General features: G+C 37.7%; 1 protein-coding gene across 1 annotated transcript; it reads right to left on the reverse strand.

Annotated features, from left to right (window-relative positions):
- Positions 1–6,912: 6,912 nt before the first annotated feature.
- On the reverse strand, positions 6,913–26,898 carry mrrf (mitochondrial ribosome recycling factor). The gene is made up of 7 exons (XM_005810011.3): positions 26,815–26,898; positions 23,001–23,180; positions 22,710–22,862; positions 17,784–17,902; positions 11,356–11,447; positions 9,141–9,300; positions 6,913–9,058 (listed from the first exon to the last, which is right to left on the reverse strand). The coding sequence occupies exons 2-7, from the start codon at positions 23,176–23,178 to the stop codon at positions 8,981–8,983; spliced, it is 780 nt and encodes a 259-aa protein (XP_005810068.1). The 5' UTR covers positions 23,179–23,180; positions 26,815–26,898; the 3' UTR covers positions 6,913–8,980.
- Positions 26,899–27,023: the final 125 nt, after the last annotated feature.

The raw sequence follows: 27,023 nt of genomic DNA on the forward strand, positions 1-27,023 counted from the left end.
GATGCAACTACACACAAACGGTGGTTTAACTAATTTACACAAATCACATTTTAGCATAATCTTTCATTGTTACAAATCCTATGGTGTCCGTCGTTGGTATTCACAGACTACTCAGTGCAACTACATGCTTTCATGTACTCTGCAACATGAAAGCTTGAAGTATCCTAATAACCTGAGAGAAGGTTGTAGAAACAAAAATGTACATAAAAATGAAAAACTAAATTGTAAAAGTGGAATATGTACAGTAAATATTCAATAACAAGACTTTGATCTGCACAGCTGACAAGGTATTTCTGGTAAAACCACAATATTCAGTATATGATAGCATTTTATACAATGAGCCCACATAAAGAGATGTATTCATATTACATCTCATGTTTCATTATTGTGAAGTTACATATTCAGGATGGTGTGCAGTTAACGTTCCACCCCACACAATATTTTGCATTTTGGGCAGGAGTTTCTTTTTTAACCAGAAGTTAAAAACTTCTGATGGCTGCTTCTCTGATTAACTAAATTCATACCTGGCATGTCAGTTTCTGTCTTGGCACATGTGCCATACTGGTTCCTTTCTGAGAGGATTGAACAGAGTGATACTGCAAACATTGAATGATTTTTCTTCTAACAACCATGCTTTAAACTTCTCCACAACGTTCTCCCTGGTCTGTCTGCCGTGTTCCTCGATCTTAATGATGCTGTTTGTTCACTCGTGTTCTCTAACAAACCTCTGAGAGTCACAGAGCAGCTGTATTTATACTGGCATCAGATTACAAACAGGTGTTTTTTATTTACTAATTAGGTGAAGTCTGAAGGCTGTTTCGTCGCACAGGATTTTATTTAGGGGCATCCCCATAAAAGGGGGCTGAATACAAATGCACAGGTCACTTTTCAGACAATAAGAAAAATGATTTTAAAAAGGAATGAATACTTTAGCAAGGTATTGTAAGTACATTTTATGAAATCAAAAATATTTATTCTCTGTACTTGCTGAAAAGGTTTGAATAAAGGTAAATAAAAACGGAGGAAGTCTCTGGTCTGATATCCCAACAGTTTTAACCACTAAACTAAACACTTTACCTACAGACAAAGCTATTGTAAATATAGCGGCTACATTAAATGATGTATCACAGCTGAGTGACAAGCAGGCCCCAAAGATGCAACACTTTGGTGGTAGGGTTCATTTTGGAGTCCAGCGGCTCCAGTTTATAGCCATAAACTCTTGGCTGGCATTGACCCCATGTGTCTGGTAATTGGGATCAGATGAGTGGCAGCAAAAGCGAGGCGACCAGGCTTCTCCAAGACCTGCTCTAACCTGGAAGCATTTATTTTATGGAAAAGATGTTTAGTTAAAGTGCAGCACTGCAGCCTGCAGCCCAGCCCCTCTAATGACCCTCCAAGTCCCCCCGCCCGGGCCTGGAGACAGAGTCCTGTGATGGATACGACTGGTGAAACAGGGACACATACACACATTCACACACATGCTTCCATCACTGTGTGCTGTGATGGATATGACTGGTGAAAGCTCTGAGCGCTGCTTCCTGAGCCCTTCACTTCCTTCCTCGCAAGCCTCGACCGGCGAAGCTGAGCCAGGTTTCACTAAACTACGGCTGGATTGGGTTGCAGATTAAGAGGCTTCCTGTCCTGTTCATTGGCCGAGTTCATCTGCTTTTCTGACGGTCACTTTTGTTTATAACCACGCAGTGACTTTACTGAGGATAAATGATTCCTATTAGGATGGATGAGAGGCTGAGGGGAAGAGGTTTACGAAAGAAAAAAAAATACAGATAAATGACAGAAGAAAAGTCTAAGTATTCACTGATCAGTATTTTTAAGAACCTAATGAAGAATATCAATGCTGAACTATTTATAGTTGTACTGTTCATTTTTTCTGTCTATCTGTCATCTAATTTAAGTGCATGAATTATGCTCTACAAATAAAATACCAAGACACAATATTTTGTAAATAAATGAAACTAAATAAATCTACAAGATTTATATATGTAATATGTATGAAATATGCAGTTATATAAAATAAATAAAGTAAATAAAGCATGTTTAAAAGCACCAAAGAATTTCAACCAACAAATTCATCATGTATTAACAGATAATAAATAAACAAATTAAAAGAACTACAAGAAATTATAAAAATATAGAATTTGAAAAAAAAAAAACCCATTCAAACATAAAATGTTTCTAAAAGATAAAAATGTTGTTTCTAGAAATATAAAGGCAGAAAAAAGGGCCAAAACAAGAAATTATAATAAAACATTAAAATAAATGACAAATTTGGTTTGCTTAAATTAAAAAATAATTTTAAAAAGCAGGTAAGTGTTTACTTAACAGCACTAAGGTTATGGCAACACAATTGTGTATTTTGCCATTCTTGAAAACTAAGAAAAATGTATATGCTGGAGGAACTCAGACAAAAAGTTTTACTCCTGTGGGAAAGTGGGAAAAATGAATTAAAGAACATTTCTCTAACAAAAACATATTTTCTTCCCGATTTTCCAAAAATAATTCTGTTCAAAAAAACATTCTCGATCCCAGTTACTCATATCACACAATTTTCCTTTCTGTTAGACTTCTCTTTCTCAGACAAGCGTCAGGGAAACAATTATATCTGTAAAATCACGTCCATTGTCATTTTGTTCGCCATCCCATCAGCAGCCGCCCCACACCTCTCATCCTCCTCCTCCTGCTGCTGCTCTCCTGCTGGCAGTCCTTGATTACTCCCGTCTCCTGGGGGAAGGTTTAAACCCCTCAGAGATAGTAATATCGAAAGCACTACTGGGCCAGTCACTTCAGATCAGGGCGGGGGGAGGAAATGGCGATGGACATAAAGCTAAATATATAATTCCTCCCATGCCGGTAATCACGATGTCCAGACAATTCGAAATGACAGTTTAACCACTTTGGACTGGGGAACGCTTTGTTCCCATTTGAGAACCAGGGTGGACCGTCTGCTGGGTCCCTGTGGAGGTTGGGGAGCGTCCTAGTGGGTGTGGAGGCCTTCCTGGGGTCCAGTGTGGTCTCTCTAAATGCTGTGGGGGAGCTGGAGGGGAGCATGGCACACGCTCCATTAAATTAAAATGACTCACAGACCAGACAGGAGCAATTCTGGGAATGACTGACGGAAGGAAACTCTCTCATTGCCTGCTATTTGCTTACCTGATTATTAGGATATCCAGCTTCCTCCTAAAATGCTCATTCATTTCCCCGTTAGAGGAACCGAGAGCACCCACCTGGATTAATAGACACAACCAAACCTGATGCCAGATATATCTGTGTGCACATGTATATATAAAAAAAGTCTATAAATATTAATGGGCTAATCTGTACATATTTTTCTCCCCTCTGTGGCTTTGACATGATCAGAGACACTCCTAAATTCATTTAAATTTTTAGGCCCTATTTGCATATGCAGAGATTTTACTTCCAAACAGGCCCTCTCAATATGTCTTTTTACCCATCATCACAACCAGAGAGGAGAGTGCATTTCATTTTCAAGCACTGATTGGATCCTTGATGAGATCTTCAGGGTGGCTTCTCGCACTGCGATGCTCCTTCACTCTCCAGAGGTGATGAGAGGCGAGAGAGAGGAAGGAGGAGGAGGGGGGATGAGAGGTAAGTATGTGGAGTCAAACCCACTCTGTCTGTCCTGAAGTGGTCAACGCTGTTGTTGTCCAACCGTCCTCTATCTGCTGCTGGAGCAACGTGAGCAAGACAAGAGCAAGACGGCAGCATGTGTTCCTCTTCGTCAGTGTATTCTGTACAGTAAAACGAACATCTGACTGGCGAACGAATGCCAAGATTCTCTTGGACTGTATGAAAAATGCAGCTTCAAAGTGGAAATATTCCGAAAGGGAAATCAAAAATGATGAATGGCTCTGAATTTACTTGGAAAGACATTCAGTTGTGTGCAAAAGTTTTAAACAGGCTTTAATTTAGTCCAAGGAATCATTTCTATTGTAGTCACTTAAAGTGATTCTGATCAATGGACTTTTGTGTGTGTGAGGTTTTGCTCTTTATGCAGGACCAGAAAAATGCATCAGCCTTCATCTGGTTTTATCAAACAGCCTTTTGAAGAGAACTTGTTGGTGGTAATAAACTGAACCTTTGTTTTGTGTCTGTGTGTATATATTTTTATATAATAACAAATTCAAAAAATTATATATTTAAAATTTTTACATATTACATCATTTTGATATATATCACTTAATTATAAAATTATACATTTTATTAATTATAAAATTGTGATGTATTGATTCTATATTATAGAATCAATATATTGTAATTTTGGCAGTAGTAGTTTTAGTATGAGTTTTAATTTTCTATTTGTTTGTAATAATCTGTTATTCTGTTTTCAGTTTATAATGATTAACTGTAGTTTTGTTGTTTTAAATTAATTGGATGCACACTGCTATTTTAAAGGTAAACTAATCATTGATCCTCCTATTGTATAACACAATTATAATTATTTTTCATTATTTTCTCTTATTTTCTGTAGCTTGGTTTTCACAGTCTCATAATGTTGTGCCCCCATATTGTAAAATGAATGGAAATTAAACAAAACGAACCAGAGAACTCCCACTGTATTTGTGGTTATTGAGCTACTAAACACCGACAGCCTAAAAGACGAAGCGAGAATCTTCTCAAAAGACAAGCTCAGTGAAAAATGTTTTTGATAAATGCCAGCATTAACCTAATATCATCAGTGTGAAACCAGAAACAGGTGCTGATGTTGGTGTGCTGCATTCACTGCAACATTATGCGATTTGCGAAGGAACACGACACACAAGAGGCTATATTTGTACGTTGCGTTGTTTATACAATTTAATTAAAGCACAGCAGGCTATAAAAAAGACAGAATAGAGTGATATTAAATCCATCTTAGTGTTTCAGGAATATGTTTAAAAATTAAACTGATCACTAAAGGAGGCTCTGGGTGTATGAAAGATTTTATATCTGTTACCTTCAACCAATGATGCAGCACCAGTGCATGCAAAGGCTTTTTGGTCATTTTTTATGACAGAACAGTCTGAAAAAAAATCCTACTCCTGTTTGTCAAATATAAATGCCGTATAAATGCCTTTACAAGCATTTATATGACCAATTAAGATCAGAGTCTAGCTGCTACCACAAACATTAATGTGAAAATTAATGAAAAAGTTGATCAAGACCAGAAAGTCTGCATCAAGTCAGAATAGAAAAATATTTTGCACAATCCTGGATGGCCAGTAGTTGTTTTTTTTTAACTTATCTACTTACAGAAATTATGTATTTAAATTTTAGAGGTGCTGTGTGACCTAAAACTCAATTGCATAAATGTTGAACTTTTCCTTAATTTAGGTAGAAACCTGGGATGGTGAATCAGTCGAGTTAAACCATGGATACACCTAAAACAAAAAAAAATGCAAGAAAGGACACATCCTGGACAAAATCTGTAGCAGCAGAAGCTTATTGTGTTCTTGAAAACTTTAAGACAGTTCAGTGTCTCAACTCTTCGGTTGCTATAATATCAAACTTTTAATCTTCTGTGAACATCCATCTTTGAGGGAATAACATTCAACATTGCTTAGCAGTGAGCGCCAGAATGGACACAGGTGTAATACCATTTTGCGCCTCAAGATGGGGTTGTTAATCATCGTTGCATTCCGTCTGCCCTCGGTCAAACGTGACAAAACGAGTTAGTCCATTCGGTTTGTTCACCATGTCAGGCTCTTGTCATTCATTAAAGAGTGTAGTTGTTAAAAACGTCAGTATTTAGAAAATATTCACAACTAAGCCCAAATTCTCTTCTGGTGCTTGCAGATCCTAGTATTTCTTCTAACCAACATGTTACTCATCTTTCTCACTAAGCCAAATTATGTATTTTAGCAGACAGATCATGAAAAGGTTTTGTAGAGGAGTTCTCTGATGCTACAGACTCAGGTTTCTATTGGCCTGTCAAAATGTATACTTGACTTAGAGACAAAAAAAAAAGACATTGCTTGCCTGGGCGTTTATAGGAATGTGCTCTTTAATCAGTAGATACACTGCTGACCACATTTAAAAGCAATCCAGGTAAAGACGCGTACAAAGCCTTAACATAAATCCGTCTTGTATTGCAGCAACATATTCTCAAACAGACAAATGAGGAACAATGTGACCTTTAATTTCAGTACATTTATTGAGTAGGAAAGAAATACCACATAATGAAATAATTGCTTTTTAACAGACTCAACAGTGGCACAATCATTGGTTCCCCTGCTGTACAACACTCTTTTGGCAAAACAACACAGGGAAAGTTGTAGTAAAATCCAGCCTTTAATTTCACTACATTAAATCAGTGGGGGGAAAATAGAAGTTGAGAAAAAAAACAACCTCTCAGCTGCAGCAAAGAGTGATATCTCTGGATTAGCACGGTGAAAATTAATATTTGAGACAAAATCAAACTCCATATGATTATGGAGTGAAACAATTGGCAGATTTTTAGGGGAAAAAAACCCTTCATTTCTACTCTTAAGTATAGTAGAGGATCTTTGATGCTGTGGGACTCTTTTCTTCCAATAACAATGTGACCTTTAAAGAGTGCACGAAACAATTAACTCTGACACACAATCAGATTTTAAAAGGCTGATGGTTTCTGCCAGGAAAATAGAGAATTTAACATTAATGGATCTCAAAAATATGATGATTTAAAATAAATGTTTTTTGTTTTTACCAAACAGTAAGACAAACCTTTTCCATGCCATACCAAGTGCCAAGCATGTAGGCAACAACATTGTGAAATGTTAGGAGTGTTGTCCATAAAGGGGGTTGAGCAGACTATTAACAGAAGAAGAACCAGTAATTGTGCCACTGGTAAATTTGTTAAATAGCAATTATTACCTAATGTAGGATTTTCCCCTGCTGAATAAATATACTCAAATCAGAAGTTTTGTTTTTCCTTTTTTTTTTTTTACTGTGTGAGTACGCTACACTGCAGTAGAGAATGAATTCATCTTAAGTTTTATGCATTTTTACAGGAAGTGCTACTGAATGTGACCTTTCTAATATTTAGGATTCAAACTTTGACCCTTGTTGCAAAAAGAACGAAAACAACTTTTACAAACAGCATGTTTGCACTTTGCGCCGGCTGTGAATAAAGGCCTGCCCTATCAAATTAAACGTTTACTGAACTAATTTGGCCTTGTATATTTTTTTGAGGCGTCGCCAAAGGATACAGCCAAATTTCCACAGAGACAAACCTCTACCGCTTTCTTGTTGGCAAACAAGCGCGGTCTCACACGCTAACGGCGGACGCTCGCAGACATGTACGTCAAAAAGGCAGCGCTGCTGGTAGTAGTAAACATTCGAAAAGGAACAGGGGTAATTCAGTTGATAAATGTCAACCGAAATGAAGCTATCAGCTGAAAGCAATTTCCTTGTGCTTTGCCTGTGTTGTGCGCCAGGGACTTTGGGAGAATTTTCTCCCCTCCATCGATCATGAAGCCTCTGTTTTAGGCCAAGGTACACAATGCCCTCAAATTGCTGACATATGGACCAAGAATCACCACAAAAACCTGACATTTCCACCCCGCCCTCCTCTGTCCCAGCCTGTCCACTCCTCTGCTAAACTCTTGTTTATCCAGTGACTCTGGACTGTTTGGACCATTAAAGAGCAGCCACAGACAGAGGACTCTGGGCATTAAAACCACGCACAGTAGGACCCCCAGTGAAACCTGCAATGCTCCCCTATTCCTAAATCCAATTTGAAGAAGTGAGAATGCATTGTAATAAAAATTTAATTAGCAGCTGCAGTCATCAAATGACTGTGTGGCTGTGCGATCAAGTGTGGGCAGACTGAAAATAAAGACTGTCTGACTTGCGGGCTGCCTGTGACCAGTAGCGGAAGGAGAAAAAGAAATCATGATAAAGATGATGACACCAGCCACATAATGGCACAGAAAGCCTCCAGCTGGTATAAACAGCGGGCAGATGAAAGCAGAGCCGGACACAATGTGAGTGTGTGTGTTTTTTTTCCCCATTCCAACTATTCCTGTTATTGACTTGGTTTCAACAGCTCCTGCAAACCAGCTATTCTCAGCTGCAAGTTTGAAAAGTGAAGCTATTTAAAGACAAAGGAGGCCAAGTGTAGAACATTAAAAGCCTCTTTTCCTAATGGACGACCACGGTGCCAGCAGCCGGGGCCCCCAGAAGGTCCCTGCACAGGAAAAGTCCATTATCACTCCAGCTAATGGAGCAAGGGGCCGGCTTTAAACCAAAAAGTAAAGCAAATGAAAAGAAAACAAGAGAGAACAAGATGACGCACATGCTTCAAAGCAGTGTTTCTTTAATGGGGTCCATCAATAATGTGTCTTTCCTGACTTTATTGTGTTTAAAATAGAGTAGCCATGTTATCAATCCTAGACATGGACAGAAATTAAAGGCTCTTTTTTTCCTCCCTCCTGATGTGCATTTATACCAAACTGAAAATCAATGCGAAACAAATGTTTGGCAACACGCTAATGGTATCTGCCTAAGTTTCGAGAACAAACTGCGTCTTGCTCTTGCCACCAAGGGTAAGACGCAGTTTACATTCGGATGGGTGCGCTTGGTTTGTATAAACAGGCAGCCCCTGTGGCAAGGAGTTTGATTAGGAGGAGGCCCACAAATCCCATTAAAAGGCCATTCGTCCCCTGTTGGATGTTTGTTTGAAGATGGGGAGAGTAACAAGGAAGAGGAGGGAGGTGACAGGCAGTCTGTCGTCGTTGTTGCCGTTTCTGTGCCAGTTTCTGTTTACGCCTTTATGCAGCTGGACGCAGATATCGCACAGCAATGATGGGTATCCAACAGTGTGGTCAAGAAGAAAAGATTCAGCAGACCAAAATGTGCGTCTGTGGATGATTCAGAAGCGAGGTCTCCATCATGATCCAGTCTCTGTTACCAACAGGTTCAAGTTCTTCTTATCGATGCTGAAATATGTAACTGGAGACTTATTGGTTTTCTTTTCTTACGGTTATCCTAAAAGCTCTTTGGTCTTGGCTGCAAGTTGTTTGTCAATTTCCACAGCAATGTTGTCTGCCATCTGTTGAATCTATGAAAAAAAAGAATTTATAGGAAGTTAAAAGTATTTTTTTTCTCTCTTTTAGCTGTAAAGTGCCTTGTAGGGTTTGTACCTGTTTTTCTACGAGTCGTATTGTGTCTTCAGAGTGACCCTCTTTTGCTTTTTTCACCTGGTTGACAGAATTGGAGCGCACTCTCCTCAGAGAGTCTTTAGCCTTGTTGCTGAATTGTTTGGCCAACTTGGCAAGGTTTTCTCTGTGTTCCCGTGTCACCCTGCCGTTAAAAGGAGGGAAAACATTGGCAAAAAAACAGTTTGATGACAAGGATTCCCGCTGGAGTAGGGAGATCTCTGAAACAGTTCAAAGGTTGCCTAATCACAACAAATTCACAGCTCAATAAAAATAAGAGGTTTCTGCAACTCCACCATCAGTTTCAGATTTGTTGTGGATAAGCTTATGTGATTAGGACAGTCAATTAATCAGCATCCTGAGAAAATGCAGGTGAGAGGGTTTTATGTACAGTTTCGTTGCACTGTTCAGTGGGACTTCCTGTGCAATAAGGTTGACCTGCTGCAGCTCTCTGTACACATATCACAGAGGGTACAGTTAGAAATAATCTTGGACACAAAATCCAAAATGTAGGTGCTTTTGCTGGTCACTGTGAGCTGCTCATATTATTCTGAGATCCCAAACTGTTTAGTTTTGTATTGTGCTAACCTGAGTGAAGTTGCCCCTTCCCCTGACCTTCTTCAAATTAAACAAAACTGGCTTCAAACGTTTGTGCTATGTTTGTGTAGGTTTGTGCAACGCAACTTTTTCTTGTGCTGCTGTCAGCAAGCCAGTCCAAAATCATAATCAAACAAAATATGGTGTTAATAAAAAATATATATGTTTTTAACAGGAGAAAGAATTCCACACATGATCTCAAAGTTATGTAATAACTAAATTCATATATTCTACGTCTGAAATTTAGTTGTTATAAAACATTCAGATGAAAAAAATTGTAACTATCTTTGTGACGAACGTCTAATAAAGTAGCTAAAGAGCAGATTTAAAACATGATTTTTCCTACATTGCCTTGTATCTTACTGACAATCAAGGCTAATCACTTGAGGTAAAGAAAACTTTATTTCTGAAACATCTAAAAAAAAAAAGTGAAACTGCTAACTGCAAAATAAGTGTAAAGTCCAAAAGAAAACTTAAAACTAGTGAAGGGTCGTCGTAAAAAATACTTTTGCCGTTCTTTGCATCCTACATAGTTACAACTTTATCTGATTGTAGCATGGATGAGCTTAAAAAAAGATCGTGAATGTAAATGCACAAAATGATATCCTCACTCAGGCAAATGGATATACTTAGTGCTTGTTAGCCTTAAACATAAACCTTGTAGTTCTGACTCACAGCTTTGAACTACAATCACTTCGAGGACATAAAGCTGAGTTGGAGACAAGAAAAAAAAAATCCTCCCAACAAGTTTGCATCTACTTTGCATTTGTCAGTCAGAAAAGACCAGCTTCCCGTTACACTATGCTTTTCTTGCCCTTAATTGGCTTTTTCGTCTTGTTTTTGCTGCGGGAACAATTTGCAAACAATCCGAGTGCCGCGTCTATTTACTGCAAACAATGCGGCCTAATTAACGATTCCAGGGCCAATCAAGAAGCGCCTTTCTTTGGAAATGCAAATGGAGGCTCGGAGCGTGCCGAGACTGATTGCAGAGGGAAAAGCAGACCCGACTCTTGTGTCCCTCCTCTGCCAGACTAACACCTGCTGCTCCACGTGCACACCACCACACATGCACATAAACACAGGAGGCGTGCAGACTCACATGCACACTGTGTATATGCAAAAACCCGTAGTCTTTACACACAGAAAGCGGCTTGTTGAGTGAGTGACGGATTGTTTTGTGTGAGGTTGTTTGATTTGGCAGGGGAAAAAATAGAAAGGGTGCGAGATATTTAGCAAGAGTAGAAATAGAGAGAGTGACCTGACAATCATGCCAACACACTGAGGCTGTCTAAAACTCCTTCTGAAAAGTCAATAAACCTGTCAGCTACAGCTAAGATTGTGGATTTTTTTATTAATGAAGTGAAACAAAAACCGTGAGAAATTATGTGTGAGATTTGGCTGCGATATTTGCATGGTGGATGATGTTTCATGGGAAGAACAGACAGAAGTTTGTGTTAAAAACAAGAGAGGAAGGGGAAAAAAAACAGAAAAATGACAGAGGAAAAACAAAAGTGAAGAGAAGATGGAAAAGAAGGAAAAGTGGTAAAGCGGAGGAAAGGCTTTCTGGCCTCTGGCATATTTATGTGTCAGAAGGGGGACTCACTTGGGAACGGGCACCTTGATGATCGTCCCGTCCGCCTCTGGGTTTAAGTTCATGCTGCTCTCTCTCAGGGCGCGGGTGGCCGCCGCTGTAGCCTGGGGCGGGAGGCAGAAACACACACACACACACACACACACACACCAACACACACACACACACACACACACACACACACACACACACACACACACACACAGAAATACAACTTCAGCACCGGTGTGAAAGGAAAAGCAGAGCCACGGCTACAGGTAGTGACTGCGTTCCAGCTGGCAATCATTAGGGTAGTGAGTGTATGTGTGTGTGTAAGTGTGTGTGCCAGGGGAATCCCATGTAGCGTGGAAGTGCCTTGGGCCACTGTCAGCGCCGGGTCTCATGGGACGGGCCTGAGAGGTTGCAGGGGCACAGAGTTGACCTTTGACAACCTCACAGGAGAGTCTGCCTGCACTCGCATTTGATACATGAACACTAACATGTGTTCAGCTCATTTGAATTCAATAAATATTGTTCAGAAAGATGGAAGTAAGGATGATTAGTAGAGCCATATTTAAAAAACACAAATGTTTCATTTTAAAATTCTTCTCTAACCCCTTCCAAGCTGATTCCTTAGCAGATTCTCAAACAGATGTTACACAGGTTTATATGGGCTATATTTACTGTTTAATGGTATTGGGAAAGCATCCAATTGCAATATAGTTCTTGAATATTATACCTGTGATATTGATTGCAATTGACCCATACTTTTTTCAACATTCTTCCTCTTTTCCATCATCCCAACACCCTTCCAACAAATTAAAACCTTGATTTCTAAGATCTTGATCAGGTACGCACATAAAAAACACTAAAATTCCATCTGAGTGGCTAAATATATTACTGTCAACCATAGTATGCATGGCACTAAATATTACATCCAAATAGTTATTTACAATTGTTATATAACATATAGTGACATTGCAATGCAACAGAAAGAAGGTCATGTTATAATAAAACCTTTTCCAATGAATGATTTTTAATTCAGTTTACAGACATTTAGATTTCTTTATTTATAGTTTTATCTGGTTGCTTTTCCAAAGAAACAATGTTTTTATTGTGAGAATGAATTCTATACATATAATTCATTCATATCAGATTTGATTTATTTAACACCTGTTTGCACTAAATAATATATGAAGGCCAACTGATTTAATCAAATATCTCAATATTCAAAAAAGGTTTGCCTTAATTGTCTGGTGTGAAAAATGTTTATCTTCCATATTTCCAGTTTCTTTGACTGTCACACTTCAATGTTTCAGAACAAACCAATTAAATATTAGTCAAAGACAACACAAGTAAACACAAAAAGCAGTTTTTAAATGAAGGTGTTCATTATTAAGGGAGAAAATAAAGCAAACCTACACGGCAATTTCTGAAAAACTTATTAGGTATTAAACCTAATAATTGGTTGTGCCACCCTTAGCAGCAGCATCAACTGCAATCAAGTGTTTGTGACAACTATTAATGCATCTTTTCCAACTGTGGAGGAATTGTGATCCACTTGTCTTTGCAGAATTGTTGTAATTCGGCCACATTGGAGGGGAGCGGCCTTTTTAAGATCGTCCCGCATCATCTCAATAGGATTTAGGATTCTCACTCCAAAGTCTTCATTTTGTTTTAATTTTTTTTTCAGCCAGAGGTGGACTTGCTGGTGTGTTTTGGGTCACTGTCCAAACCAAAGTTTGTTTCAGCTTGACGTTCTGAACAGGTGGGTGGATATTCTCCTTCTGGACGTCTTGGTCGACAGCAGAATTTATGCGTCCATTTATCACAGCAAGTCTTCCAGGTTCTGGAGCAGCAAAACAGCCCCAGATTATCACACTGCCACCACCCTATTTTAATGTCGGAAGCATGTTCTTTTTCTGAAATGCGGTGTTATTTTTATGCCACATGTAATGAGACACACACCATCCAAAGAGTTCAACTTTTGTCTCATCTGTCCATAGAAAGTCTTCCTGAAAGTCTTGGGGATCATCAAGAAATGTTCTGAAAAAAACTGAGATGAGCTTTACCCTTCTTTTTGTTCAGCAGTGTTTTTTGTCTTAAAGCTCTGCCATGCAGACCTTTTTTGCCTAATCTTGTTATTATGGTGGAGACATGACCTCTGAACTTGTTGTGGGGTTTTCTGTGAACTATTGAATGAGTTGTTCTTGCAGTGACTTTGGTCAGCTGGCTGATCCTGGGAAGCTTCACCGCTGTTCCATGTCTTCGCCATGTTTTGTTGATAACGGGTTGCAATTTGGTTCACTGGAGTCCCTACATTTAAAAAATGGCTTTCCAGACTAATAAATCTAATTTTCTTTCTCATTTGTTTCTGATTTTTTTTTTTTAAAACTCAGCATGATGTCTAGTTCTTGAGGATGTTTTGATGTTCTTCATTTTGTGAGTCAGGTCCTATTTAAACGATGTCTTGATTTAGAACAGGTGAGGCAGTAATCAGTTCTGTGTGTAGCTAGACGCAGGGGTGTCAAACTCCAGTCCTCAAGGGCCGGTGTCCTCCAACTTTTAGATGTGCCTCTGCTGCACCACACCTGAATAGAATAATTAGGTCATTAGCAAGGCTGGGAGAACTGATCTACACAAGGAGGAGGTAATTAAGCCATTTCATTCCAGTGTTTTGTACCTGTGGCACATCTAAAAGCTGTAGGACAGCGGCCCTCGAGGACTGGAGTTTGACACCTGTGAGCTAGAGACATGAACTCAGGTTCAACAGTTTTGTCAAGACAAGTTTGCCAAAATTCTTCCAAAGTGATAAAAAGGACTAATTTACAATTAATGCAAATGTTTGTTTGTTATTGTGGCCACAGAGGATTTGTCACAACTTGAAGTGTGACAAAAACTGAAAAAGCAGAAGTGACTTTTCATGGCTCTATAATTGTTGGTGTTCATGTTGAAAATCTAATCAGTTATATTAAATATATAGTAAAGAAAACATAAAAGTTTTTATAGCAGTCATCTTTTTTGCACAACAACAAATTATTGTTACAGAAACCTCTAACCCCACTAAGAACGTATCTACTATCATGCATTTTTTTTTAACTGGTACCAAAAAAAATCTAAGCTTGACATACACCAACAGGAGAATATAAAGTATCACCAATATCCAACACAATCTTTCACTCTCTAGATTACTGAACTACACTGGAGAGCTACAGTAATGGTATATATGCACAAGAGGAAGGAAGTTAATTTTTCAGCTGCATAATAATTCCCTTAACTGATCTTTTGAAAGTATGCAAAAGTGTTATACACAGAAATTTAAGCCATTCAATTTCCTCCTGTCCGCCCCTCCACCTTTCTATTCCACTCTTTTCTTTGACGGCTCCTTCTGGACTTTTCCCACTGCGGGCAAAGAAATGGCAACAAGATTAAAGGAATTTATTTGTGAGTATTAAAAAAATTCATGAGGTTTCTTTTCCTTTGTTAAAGTCATCCGGAAAGCAGGCCTCCAGTTGCTTTCTGAGAGCAGGGTGATAGATTTATCCCATACCTATGTTTGATTGTTCTCAGGATCGAATTCATCACAGTTTCCTCTCTCAGATGAGCAAGAGTTCAATTCCTCTGAAAAATAAAAAAAAAGTGCTGGGCAGGTTCTGGTTAATGTGTTGGAGAGGAAGAGAAATTACAGTGAAGTTTTGCATCAAACGCTTCCAGCCCAGTTCAAAGAAAGCAGGAGAGCAGAGAGGAATGTGATCGAGAGGCTGTGTGTACCTTTAAAAGGGACAATATTAAAATGCCTAAACATGGCATTCATGCCCACACACATAGTAAACTGCTCCCACATTTACATATGTTGGCTGCACTGTCCACTTTTGTTGAATGTTCTTAATGAATGAATAAAAACAATGGCAGAGACTCTTCAGTGGCAGGTAATGGATAGGTGTCATTATAAGCCTATTAGGTCTTGCGATTGAAGACTCACCTCTGTGCAGAACTTGGGTAACACTGGTCCTGACAGAGTGGCATGTGAGAGAAACAGAGTGTGTCTGTCTGAGCATGTGTGGTCTGTGGTTAATAAAAGATGGAAAAAATAAATAAATTAAAAAAAAACACTCTCTGGGGAAATATTTAACCTGATTCAGCTTTAGAACTGTATCTTAGATTGAAATTTTGATAAAAACTTTGATGTTTTTATGCTGCCGATCCACCTGGAAACAAAGCCAGGTAAGTCACAGCTCCTTGATGACCGGATAACATTAGACAAGGTGAAAAACTGTTATTACTCGACAACCTGCCCTTTTAGAAATCACCCACGTTTATCACATCTGCTTAAGCTAATAGATGCTTTTGGAACCATATCTGTAAAGTAACAAGGAAAGGTTTACATGCAGAAAAGCAACAGTCTGGACTGTTGAGGCCTTTAGAAAGTTGAACTGGATAGATTTTTTTAAAGGGAAAATGAATATAGATAAACATAAAATATTGCTGTAAATACACCGGAATTGGTCAAAATGCTAATTTCCATTTATTCAGTCTTCTGATTGCAAAATATAATGCTATTTCACATACTGCAAAGGTAAAGCATTAACATATTAAGCATTTGTTAAAATATAATGACATTAATATTTATATAGAGATAGTTAAACATTTTGTTGATACTTATGGAGTTCTTCATCTGATCTTAGCATCTATTTTATACTTGCTACTAAAAGGAATTGTGTTTCTTTTTACCTTTTCACACTGGAACCTCACATTTTATTGCAAAGCAAATAAAAAATAAGGTTCTGATGACCTCCACGGCATACAGTACAGACCAAATGTTTGGACACACCTTCTCATTGAATTCAATGAGAAGGTGTGTCCAAACGTTTGGTCTGTACTGTAGATTTCGTTTGCATGTTTACATTTGTGATGGTAGGACAGGAAATAAGCCTTTTCCCTGGTATCAGATGTGAACAATTAATCTGCATGTGTAAAATGTTTAATGGTGCCTTCAGGATACTAATGCTTGTTTTTGTCTTGTCACCATATCCTGACTCTTGCCTTATTTAAACGTTATGCTCTCTTGTTTTTTTTCATTTTGAACAGCAGTTAACAGAAAGTGGCCTGGGTGTTACCAGAGGGCAGTGGTAACTTCATATTACCCAAGGGCAGTGGTTCCCAAAGATTTTCTGGGCCCCCCTATGGATTGCAATAAAATCCCCCCCAACAAAGAAAGAAAAAAAAAAAAAATCAACTGGGCACACACATCGTTCAACCAGACATAAACCTATACACATGTTTTGTTTTCAAACTCCACTGAAGTTTATTTCACACTTCAGATTGCAACAAAACACACTACAAACCATCTTTACAGTGAAACACTTTTGTGTAACTGTTTTATTTATTTATTTATTTATTATTTATATTTTTTTCTTTCATTTATCCATACCGCTTCCCACGCCCCCCTGCAATGGCACACACTTTGGGAACCACTGCCCTAGGAAAACAGGAAGTCATTGACTACTAAGTAAATATTCCTAGACGTTGCAAAGTATAAATAAAAACATTCAAATTACAGTAACTTCATATTAATTTAATGAGCTCAACAAGCTCATTAAATAAGGTGATATTTTCTCCCTACTGAATAAATTAACTGATATACTTTTTATATGCTAAAGTGTAAGATTATACCACTGCATCAAAAGTTGAATCTAGTTCAAGACTTTTTACAGAAATGGCGATGCAGCGACATTACCAGAAATGTTTTACCATTAGGAATCTACTGTTGTAAACCTTAATTATGTGATGAAAGCAACATGATTTTAGCAATAAAGCATCTCGACATTTCTGCCAAGTATTTTCTTTTGCATCATGTTGCAAAATTATACCTCGAAATAAAACTAAACTTGATCAGGAAGCTGAGCAGACACAAAAAACATTGTGAAATCCAACTCTCACATACATGATTTAATAATGTTGGGTCAAATGCAAATTCTAGCATCAAAGAGTCTGGATACCTCTGACCCCTCAAACAAAATCTACAAAGAAATTGAGCCATTTAAAAGAAAAAAGAAAAATAATCCATTTCTTCCTTACCCAGGGGTAAAATGAGGTCATTTCCTATCTGGGACGACTCACACGCAGACATAAGTCCACTACAGTGCACACATACCCTTCTTTGCTATCTTTCACCTTCAGAACAAAGGGGTCCTTGAGTGATCAATCAATTAGCATCTGAGACTCGGGGCCCAGAAAGAGGCTGGTCAGGTTTCATTTACACACAGAGTGATGTGGGGTTCCAGTTCTGGTCTGGCTCACTTTTCCTTCACTGAAGACCATCTATCTGTCTCTGCTTTGGGTTATTTGTACAAAGCTTATTTATTCAGCGCTTGTCCGGAATGAGACAAACAGATACAGGTAGGAAGAAACTACATTGACGTGTGTGTGGGGGCGTGTGGGTGTGTGTGTGATCGTCTTACTTCAGGGAAGCTGCTCATGTTGACCATAATGACTTGAGGGGACTTCATGGAGATCTGACCCAGCTGGTTCAGAGGAAACTTCCCATCTTGAGTCGTCACCACAATGTGATCCAGAGCCCCTAAATAAATACAGACCAGGGGAGGTGTTTCATTTCTTTATTTATCTGCCTCCATGTTGCATTGGTTGCAGTGACGAACACGATATGCACTCTTACACTGTGGCAACTGCATTTCTTCAATATTTGGCAGAATTTTCACACAAAGGACTCTCTTTTAACGTTGTTTTAGGCAGTGAAAAAAAAGACTTATCAAATTTGTGAAGTATTTAAACTCGTATGTTTTGCATTATATACTGAGGTCAAGTTCTCCTGTTGTTATTGGGCCTCTAATCAATGTGGTGATATGTTCTGGCTTGATGTGACTGCGTTTCTGTAGATTTGGAATTAATGAAAACAGAATCAATCATCCAGTTGCTCAGTCTAACAAACAGAAAGACAAAGGAATCTACAGCAGAAGCCACAAATAACACATGTAAAAATTAAGCCTACTGTCAAGCTGTTAAAAATGTCCACGATCTTTTGTCTCCCCTTAACAGTCACCAGCGACAGAAACAAATGTTTTGCCAACACAAGCTGACTCCTGCTCCACCCACTTCTCATCCCTTTTTTTTTTTGCTTCCTTGCTCCATCCATCCTTCCCCCTCCTCCATCTGGCTAACCTCAGACGCAGTTGTTTCCTTCTCCTCCACCTCTGCCTTACATCATCTCCTCCCTTCTTTTCCCCCAGGGGGGTGTGCTGGTGCTGTGTGTGGAGAAGTGGGGTGACAGGGAGGTGAGCCAGTGGTGTAATTTTCTCTATAGGATCAATTTGTCTTTTGATTTCAAGGACAGAAAAAGAGACGCACTAATCAGAGAGTCAATATGAGCGAGGAGTATTAAAAATAATAGATGTGATCAAATGTATATTGAATGAATAACACAATTATATAACATCTTAGTTTTATTTTAAATGTCAGTTTAACCAGATGTTTAAAGTAAAAGGGCAAACACTAATTTTTTTTTACCTGAATTTACTCTGTTGACTACCTACATATTTACAAGTGCTTGAATTTAGTATTTGTTTAAAGTGGGGTTCTGATAAGACAATATGAGCAATCAGTATCTTACTTGTGCAGAATACTCTCTTAGCGGATTAATTGGCATGAAACAGATTTTAATTTGTCAAAGTGGGGTAAAGCAAAACCCGATTTCTATCTTCCAGTTGAAAAAGTTTTATGTTTTATCTTGAATACCATTCAGTCATCTAAGCATGGGTATTTATAGTTGCTTTGATCAATTAAATTCCAGGTATGCTCATGACAATTCAGTAGCCTTGAAGTGAAGTCAAATAGCATACTGCAATTAATAAGTATTACTAGTATATCGTTGACAGATAATTTGTTCCAACATGAGTTAATGCTTGACTCTCTCATGTTTGTAAACATCTGACTTTAAGCAAACAACTCAAGACTTAAAAAAAATAACATTTTCTTTCAGCTGACTGTTTTCCATGCAGAACAGTTCCGATATTGCTAGGCTGACATTAGCCTAGCATGTTTTCATATGACTTATTGATAATTTGGCTTGTAACATGCAGGCAGTACAATATAAATGCATAACTGAATAGTCTTCAATCACAAGCCACCTGAAAAGTTTGTCACCTTTGTCTTTTTCTTTTAAACATCTCCCACACTTTTGAGATAATCTACTTTTTTTGTATTTGGCTGCACCATAAAAGGTGTTTAAAAATAAATTTAAAAGGCCTTTAAATGTTACGATAATGTTTACAGTCTTTTTTATGCAAGAACATGTGTACAAAACTTTTAATATTTGTCCATGCTTAAATTGAAGCATGGTTTTTAAACATGTACAAACAGGCCTTAGCTAGAACTACAAATGTCATTTCGTCATACTTTGCTCCCAAGCAGCCCTTTTTAAAATAATCTTATAAAATAGTTTCCAATTATACATTGCAGGCTTTCTGAAGATCTTTCAATGTTTTCCTTCAATACTGAGATGCATTTTCTTTTTTTTTCTTTTATTTTAGATGAATGTTTGTCTTGCTGCTCAAATATGATCTATGAATTATTCAGACATTACAAAGTAATGAAAGAAAGCTTCGGCTTTAGAGAAGGGACAACTCAGCTTGACTATTTTTCTTTTAAACTTGGAGCCAAACAAAACTTTGCTAATACCATCCAAAATAAAAGCAGACATGGACAACAGTGTTTCATATAAAAGAAAATGAAAAAGAATGAATGAATTAATTAGTTTTAGAGGTAATCAAATTTTGATTTGTAGAGAGATAAAACCTCGTTACTCAGTTTCCAGTCTTGCTGACTCCTGCAACAACAATGCGTTTAGGATTTAGTCCCCAAACGAATGACCTATACACTCTTTGTTTACATAAAAACAAATTTAGTTTCCAAGCGGTAAAACCCTTACTTAATCAGCTCAATATGCTGGACAAGCCACTGATCTCTCCACGCTCTATGCATCTATCTGTGTGATTTCCTGTTATACATCTGACGCACAAACACATACTGTACATACAAGAACGGATTCATAGCAACACACAGCAAAAGATACAATGCTATCCACACAGAGTCTCCCACTGGTAGCTTTAATAAGACCCAGATGACAAACCCGCATACAGTTGCATGAGACAAAACTGACGTCATTCAATTCCTCATCTCTCCTGTCAGATCCAAGTCATGTTGCCTCCCTGGATTATTGTGCAGCTGGACAGAGGAGGGAGGGATGGACAATCAAGAGGAAAGCAGTGACAGACAGACCGGTAGAGGGAGAGGACAGGAAGGATGACAAAGCAAAGGGATTAATCTAAAATAGATGAATAAAACAACAGAGACAGTAAAGAGAGGAATTGGAAAAGCTAATTGGTAGAGGTTTAGGAGTGAGACTGTGTGAAATATTTCTGAGAAGTGTAGACATGTTTCTTAAGCAGCTTCTACATAAGCAGCTAATATATGGATGTTCTACTCCCAGGGCTACTCCATAATATTCTTCACAAGAAGCAAGTTTACATGATAACTACAAATAAATTTATCAGGGGTTTATTTAAAACCTTTGTTTGACTCCATAGATCAAAATAATAATAAATGTATTTGTTTATTACTTTTTACACTTCTCTGTCTTAAATAGAATACATTAGATCAAATTAAACAACTTATTTAAATGTCTTTTGTAAATGTAGTGATACTGTGGTATTTCTCCTCAAGATTATTATACTGTGCAGTTCGTATAAAGGTCCTTGTAATAATCTATTGTAATAAATGAAAAGAAGATCTCAACACAGGAGATTCACTCTAAACGACCAAGTGATAAATCAGGGGGTAAAATGCATAAGGCAAGCCTGGAGACCGATCATACAAATCAAGGCTCAATTTATACTGTAGCTCCACAAGCTGAATTATCCAACATGTACATATACAGTTATAAATAAAAGTAACTTGAAACCAATCAATTCCAGCAAATCATCTTTACCTTTAACTATCCAAAACCTTTTATAAATCACCCTGCTGTAAACAGTTGAGGTTTTGCATGTCTGAATTGCAGACACTTTTTTTTTTTATTAGTAGGCTCTTTGCAAACATCTGTAAACCGGACAAAATTTCTTCCCAAATGATGTTAAAAAAATCTGCCTGCAAAGTTTCAACAGTACGCTTTCGCTGAGACTTTGTTTTCTTCTTCTTAGTTTCTACTAGCAAGATGTTTTCATTTCCTGTCTTAATGCTATGCATTAGACTGTTGACATCATTCTAAAGATTTAAAATGTCATATTAACACATTAAAATGTGCTTGATACAAGTTTAGACTATGTTTCTATTATTTGAAGTCATTACATACATGGGGAAAAACAGATATGTGCATAATATCAGGATTTGATACAATCAAATTGTCATTTAGGCTTTTGTTTAATATACAGCTTATTGTTTGGTCTCTGTGCAAAACATAGTGAAAGTTTCTTTGGAAGGGTTTGGAATCCCTGATGTAAAACACAACCGAGAAGGAAGTAATTTTCAGTTTTAAGACAGATTCTGTTGCAGTATCCTTCTATGGCAGCTTCTATTACACACTCCACTCCCCCAATTTGTTAGAACCCAGAAACAAAGGGTCACGGCCCGGATGTAGTTTGGGAAACAAAGGTCAAAGCCAGGTCAAACTCATGTCACACATGGATCTCCTCATATTAAGCCCTGTGGGACTTTGTGAGGAAGATGGAAACACAGTTTTTGCTTTCTAATTGAAAGCAAAAACGAACAATAGGGTCCAATGAATCTACAACATTACGCAAAAACAGAATAGATTAAAATAGAGTCACTCAATCTGTGATTTTTCTTAACGTTATGCTGATTTGCATAGACCTAATTTTGAGAAGGAAGTATGTAATATATAAAAATAAGATTCAGAGTGATTTGTCTTGTAGATGTACAGAATGACTTTTAACAAAACTTATTCCATTTTACAGTTTATCTGTTGATATCCTAAGTAAGTTCAAGTGTGGACTCAGCAGTAACTTTTGCTTTCAGAGGAGTTTCTGAGTGTAGGATCATGTCTATTTGTTACATATTACATAAACTTTAATTCCAACAACCTTTTTCAAGTTTAATCTAATAAAATAAACTAAATAAGATTGATTTAAGAATGTTTTATCTCAAATAGAAAACACTTGAAAACTAAAACATGAGTCTAAAAACCCTAAAAAAGAAAATCTAATTCCAAAACATTGTTACATGTTGAAATTGGCTGTGCATGCAGAAATTATGCTTTATCTCATTGTAAGCTGTTTTCTCTTGCACCTGGAGAAAAATGAGAGTGAATCAAACAGGGGACGTGTGAGGAGGTCCAAGAGACACAAGCCAACTACCTGACGAGGTTCGGATGCTGAGGTTACGCGTGAACTCGTCTTTGAGTGCACTGAGGACTGCGGTCATGTCCTCCTTCACTTCATCCAGACTGATGATGTCTTCCACCAAAGATGAATTAATATTCACCTTAGCTGACTGGCCCTTTGCCTTGGCTTAGAGGAAGAAAAAGGAGAAAATGAGACTCAAATATAAAGACAAATAACATCTAATCAACAAACTTCCATCTGAGCCAAAGGAAGAGAAGATGTTACACAAATCTGAGCTTCAGTGTCACGACTCTCTTCTCTGACCTTTTGCTTTCTTGGTGGCGTAGAGCCTGATGCATGCAGGAGCAGGGTGGAGGGAGGTACCAGGACAAATCGGTGGTCTGAAACCGACCCATGAGGTGACTGTGAGTGGAGACCTGGCAGGCCGTACCAGGGACTGACACAGAAAGGGTCGCAGCAGGTTCAAGTGATTCAAAACCATGACTGTAAACAAGCCAAAAATGAAAAGTTTTGATAAAAAGACATGAATGTGATGTACAGATTTTAAAAGTCATGTATAATTTTAAACCATTTGACAGCTGCAATGAACATATTTATTAAAATGAGGTAATAGCTCATGTTAGCCAGCAGGAGGTAGGCCAACATCTTCTTCCTACTTCCAACAGCATAAAGGGTGCTTCCTCTAATCGAGAAATATATAACTTGATGCAATATTAAGCACAGCTATGGAGAGTATTAGTATAAATAGGGGTCTTTTTTGAATTACTTCAAGTAAGGCAAGAAACTGACTAAGATTAAAATTCTATTGATAAAAAATGTACCTAGCAACAGGTGATGTGGACAAAGCCTTCATACACAGCAAAATATGACTCCAGCTATATGCATAATTTATTCTATGGTAATCAAAAAAGAAAACCTGAATAACTTAACTAGAACACTAAAACATAATCCACCCAAATAGATAAACAGTTGGAGAATTTTGTTGATTGTTTTGTATTGAGGAAATCTGTTTTTTGTGCTGTAATAAACATCTCATTGCCATTTACTGAAATACCAAGACAAAACCAAAAAGCATTATATATTTCCTTACAATTTCTACAAGTTCATATGGTTCAAAGATGGTTATATGAAACTAAAGGTTCATAATCTATAATGTTGGCAGCAGGAATTTGGTTGCAACATAACAGAATCATGATGAATAAAAATGAGAATTAACATGTCAATAAGTAGTTAGAATACAAACTATTTTACAAATAAAGTTAGCCACATATTTTTGTTGAAAAGGTCAGTGAACATTTAATAATAATGATGATTTTAATTATGATGATGATGATGAAGTCTACTTAAGTCTACTTTTATATATGAACGTTAGGCAACATTTTAAATGCACTTGGATGCATCACCTTTTGGTTGATGCTTTTATAGACTGAAAATAATTAAAGTTCCCATTATCAGTCTATAAAATAACAAAAAGGATCATGGATCAGAGCTCATCAAAGCAAAATAGTTAATTTCTGATCACTGGTCAGCTGATTGGTGCATCTCTAGTTCTATAACTATATACTTGCCCATCTATAAAAGGGAAAATAAGCCAGTTTACACAAAGCAAAGAGGAGCAAAAAAATTCACAATTTAAAGTCTTTTGAATGTCTGAAATTATTTAAAAAAAAACCTAAAGCATAGTTAATTATATGTTCTCAATGAGAAGAATGGGATTTGATACTGTAGATAATCCTGCAAAAAGCAGCACAAGCAGCAGCTTCAATATATTTCCAATTCTGCAGCTTCTTCTTACACTGACAAAACTATGAAGACATAATGATCCCTACATTCAGCCTACACTCAGTCATTTTGGGCATTCCTGAACAGAAACACAACAATTCGACTCCATGCTCTGCTTTTCTATAGATGAATTATAGCCCACCTTCCAGCTTGCCTCTTGACTGTGAACTCTGTCACTGACCCTCTTTCTGCACATGCAAACAAAGACCATCTCTGCAATAGTTAAGCCCACACAGACACAAGCACAAAGTAAAGCCTGTCTTTCAAAGTCAGTGAATGTATAGGGCTTGTAGTACGCTAGTCCCTGACTGGCATCTTCTTTTGTCTGGGGAGAATTCACAGCTTTTAACTCTGAAGAGGAAAATGCCATCAGTTCTGCACTGAAGTAGTTCAGCCAAAGAGAACTTTACTTAGCTGATACTGCAGTAAATTTCACCTATATACTCTGCCAAATAATAATAATAAAAAAAACCCCAACATAACAGTAAATAATTGAAAGTCAAATATTACAAAGAAAATCACGTCATGTATAATAATTCAGTTCTTTCTCAATTGAAGCCGAGTATGCAGATTAAAATGTGTACAGTTCTCCATAAGCATTTCATTTTTGTGAAATTTATGTGTGCTTTCACATCATAAAATTATAAAAATCATAGCAAAACTAATTTTTTTTCTTATTATTACAAAATCCCAGATACAATCCCGATGTTTCCTCAGCGTCTAGTCTTTGCTGTCAATTCAAGAAACTTTCTACTTAGGCTAAACTTTGGACCACCACTCCTGAAATAAATCTGCAACAGGCAACTGAAACTGGGGAGGAGGGGGTCCGAACAAGCCGACACGATTCGCCACACAGTGGCAGAGCTGATGGGTAGACATGTGGGAAGGTGACAGATCTCTTTACAAAATAAGTCAAGCGAACAAAGTGAAGCCCAGGTGTTCAATGGGACACTGTAGTCTGGTATCCTGCAGGTTTCACAACCAGCTGCAGCCACACCCCTGTTTCTTCATCCAGCAGCGGGGAGCCAGCTGGTCAGCCCACATGCCCTCACTGTTTGCTTTAGAAAGGAACACTGAAGAGTATCTGATAATGTTCTGCATCACTCTGCAACAAATTTTCCACTGGGAGTGGAGAAAAGAAGTCAAAAAAGTACTAAAGGAGAGCTTTAATAAAAGGAACATCCTGTTATTCCTTTTCTCCCCTGGGAAGTCCAAAATATAAGCACGGATTGTTTTTTTGGTTTTTTTCAAATAACAAAACTAATCAGAATTTTGACCTTTTTTTTTTTTACATTTACAAATAACTTAAAATTAAGAACACTGTTGGATCTTACAAAGTCTAATCTGTATTTTTAAGTATTAAAAAAATAGATTAAAAAGCTCCTTTTAAAGATTTGCCAATCTTTAGCTTCTTTTATTGATTAGATTTTTATAAGAGGACAATATTTACAAAATCAGTCCTCCAGGCTCCATTGGTACTACAAAACTGAAACCCTGTAGGCAAAAATCCAAAAGGAATGGAAAGTTAAAAATGTACAATGAATAAAGACATAGATATTTCCAGTCAAAATAAACAAATAAAAACAGCTGCAGACATGTACAGAAGTGGTTGTCGTTTATTTAGATTGATAAAAGCAGGATGGCTGGTGCCTATCTATCTCCAGTCCATCACAGGACAAGCAACCATGTACACCCCTACACACACACACACACACACACACACACACACACACACACACACACACACACACACACACACAGACATATTATCGCAATTTTGTAATAACCAGTTAACCCAACTCATGTTTTGGACTTGGGGAAGAATCCACGGTTATGTATTGAGTTTTAAAAAATATTTTCAGATGCAAATAAGTCTTTAAACCACCTGGCCAAGTGCTTAATACCACTCACCATGCAGCAGACCAATTATGACCCTGCTATCTCTCCGCTAGAGTGGTTCCACTTCAACATAATGTATATGCACAAGATAAGGTGAGCAAAACAAAACTTTGTGGTGAACCAGTGGATGTCAAGGCTTCTTTACAACACACTGTTTTTACAATTAATTATTAGTCCTGAAAATGCAACCAGGTCGTAAGCTTTATAGACTTGAGTAATAAGCACACCGAAAAATGTAGAGCCATTAAATAATATTCTTCATTCAGACATGTTGTATCTTTACGAATTTTCAACTAAAGCCTTGTGAAGGTCGGGGTAATGAGAATAAATATATCAACATAAATATAGCAACGTGACTAAATTCTTCAACAAATATCTAGTGTTAACTGCGCCAAAAAGGCAACACCGCTTTAAATTACACAAAAGTCTTCCTTACCTATTCGGGGTCAGGCTTTACAGGAGAAGCATGTTAGCTAAAGAGAGAAGCGCCACAGTTGACAAGTTCGTCATCAACAAGAGGCGCTATTACAGATAAGTGCGCTCGAGACAGTCTACGGGTTGCACCGGGCGGGCGGAGTTACACGAAAACGTTGGACGTTTTCGAGCACATAGGGCATACGGGAGATACCAGATACTAAACCAACT

Source organism: Xiphophorus maculatus, chromosome 8, assembly GCF_002775205.1.
Source record: "Xiphophorus maculatus strain JP 163 A chromosome 8, X_maculatus-5.0-male, whole genome shotgun sequence".
NCBI classification, from domain to species: domain Eukaryota; kingdom Metazoa; phylum Chordata; class Actinopteri; order Cyprinodontiformes; family Poeciliidae; genus Xiphophorus; species Xiphophorus maculatus.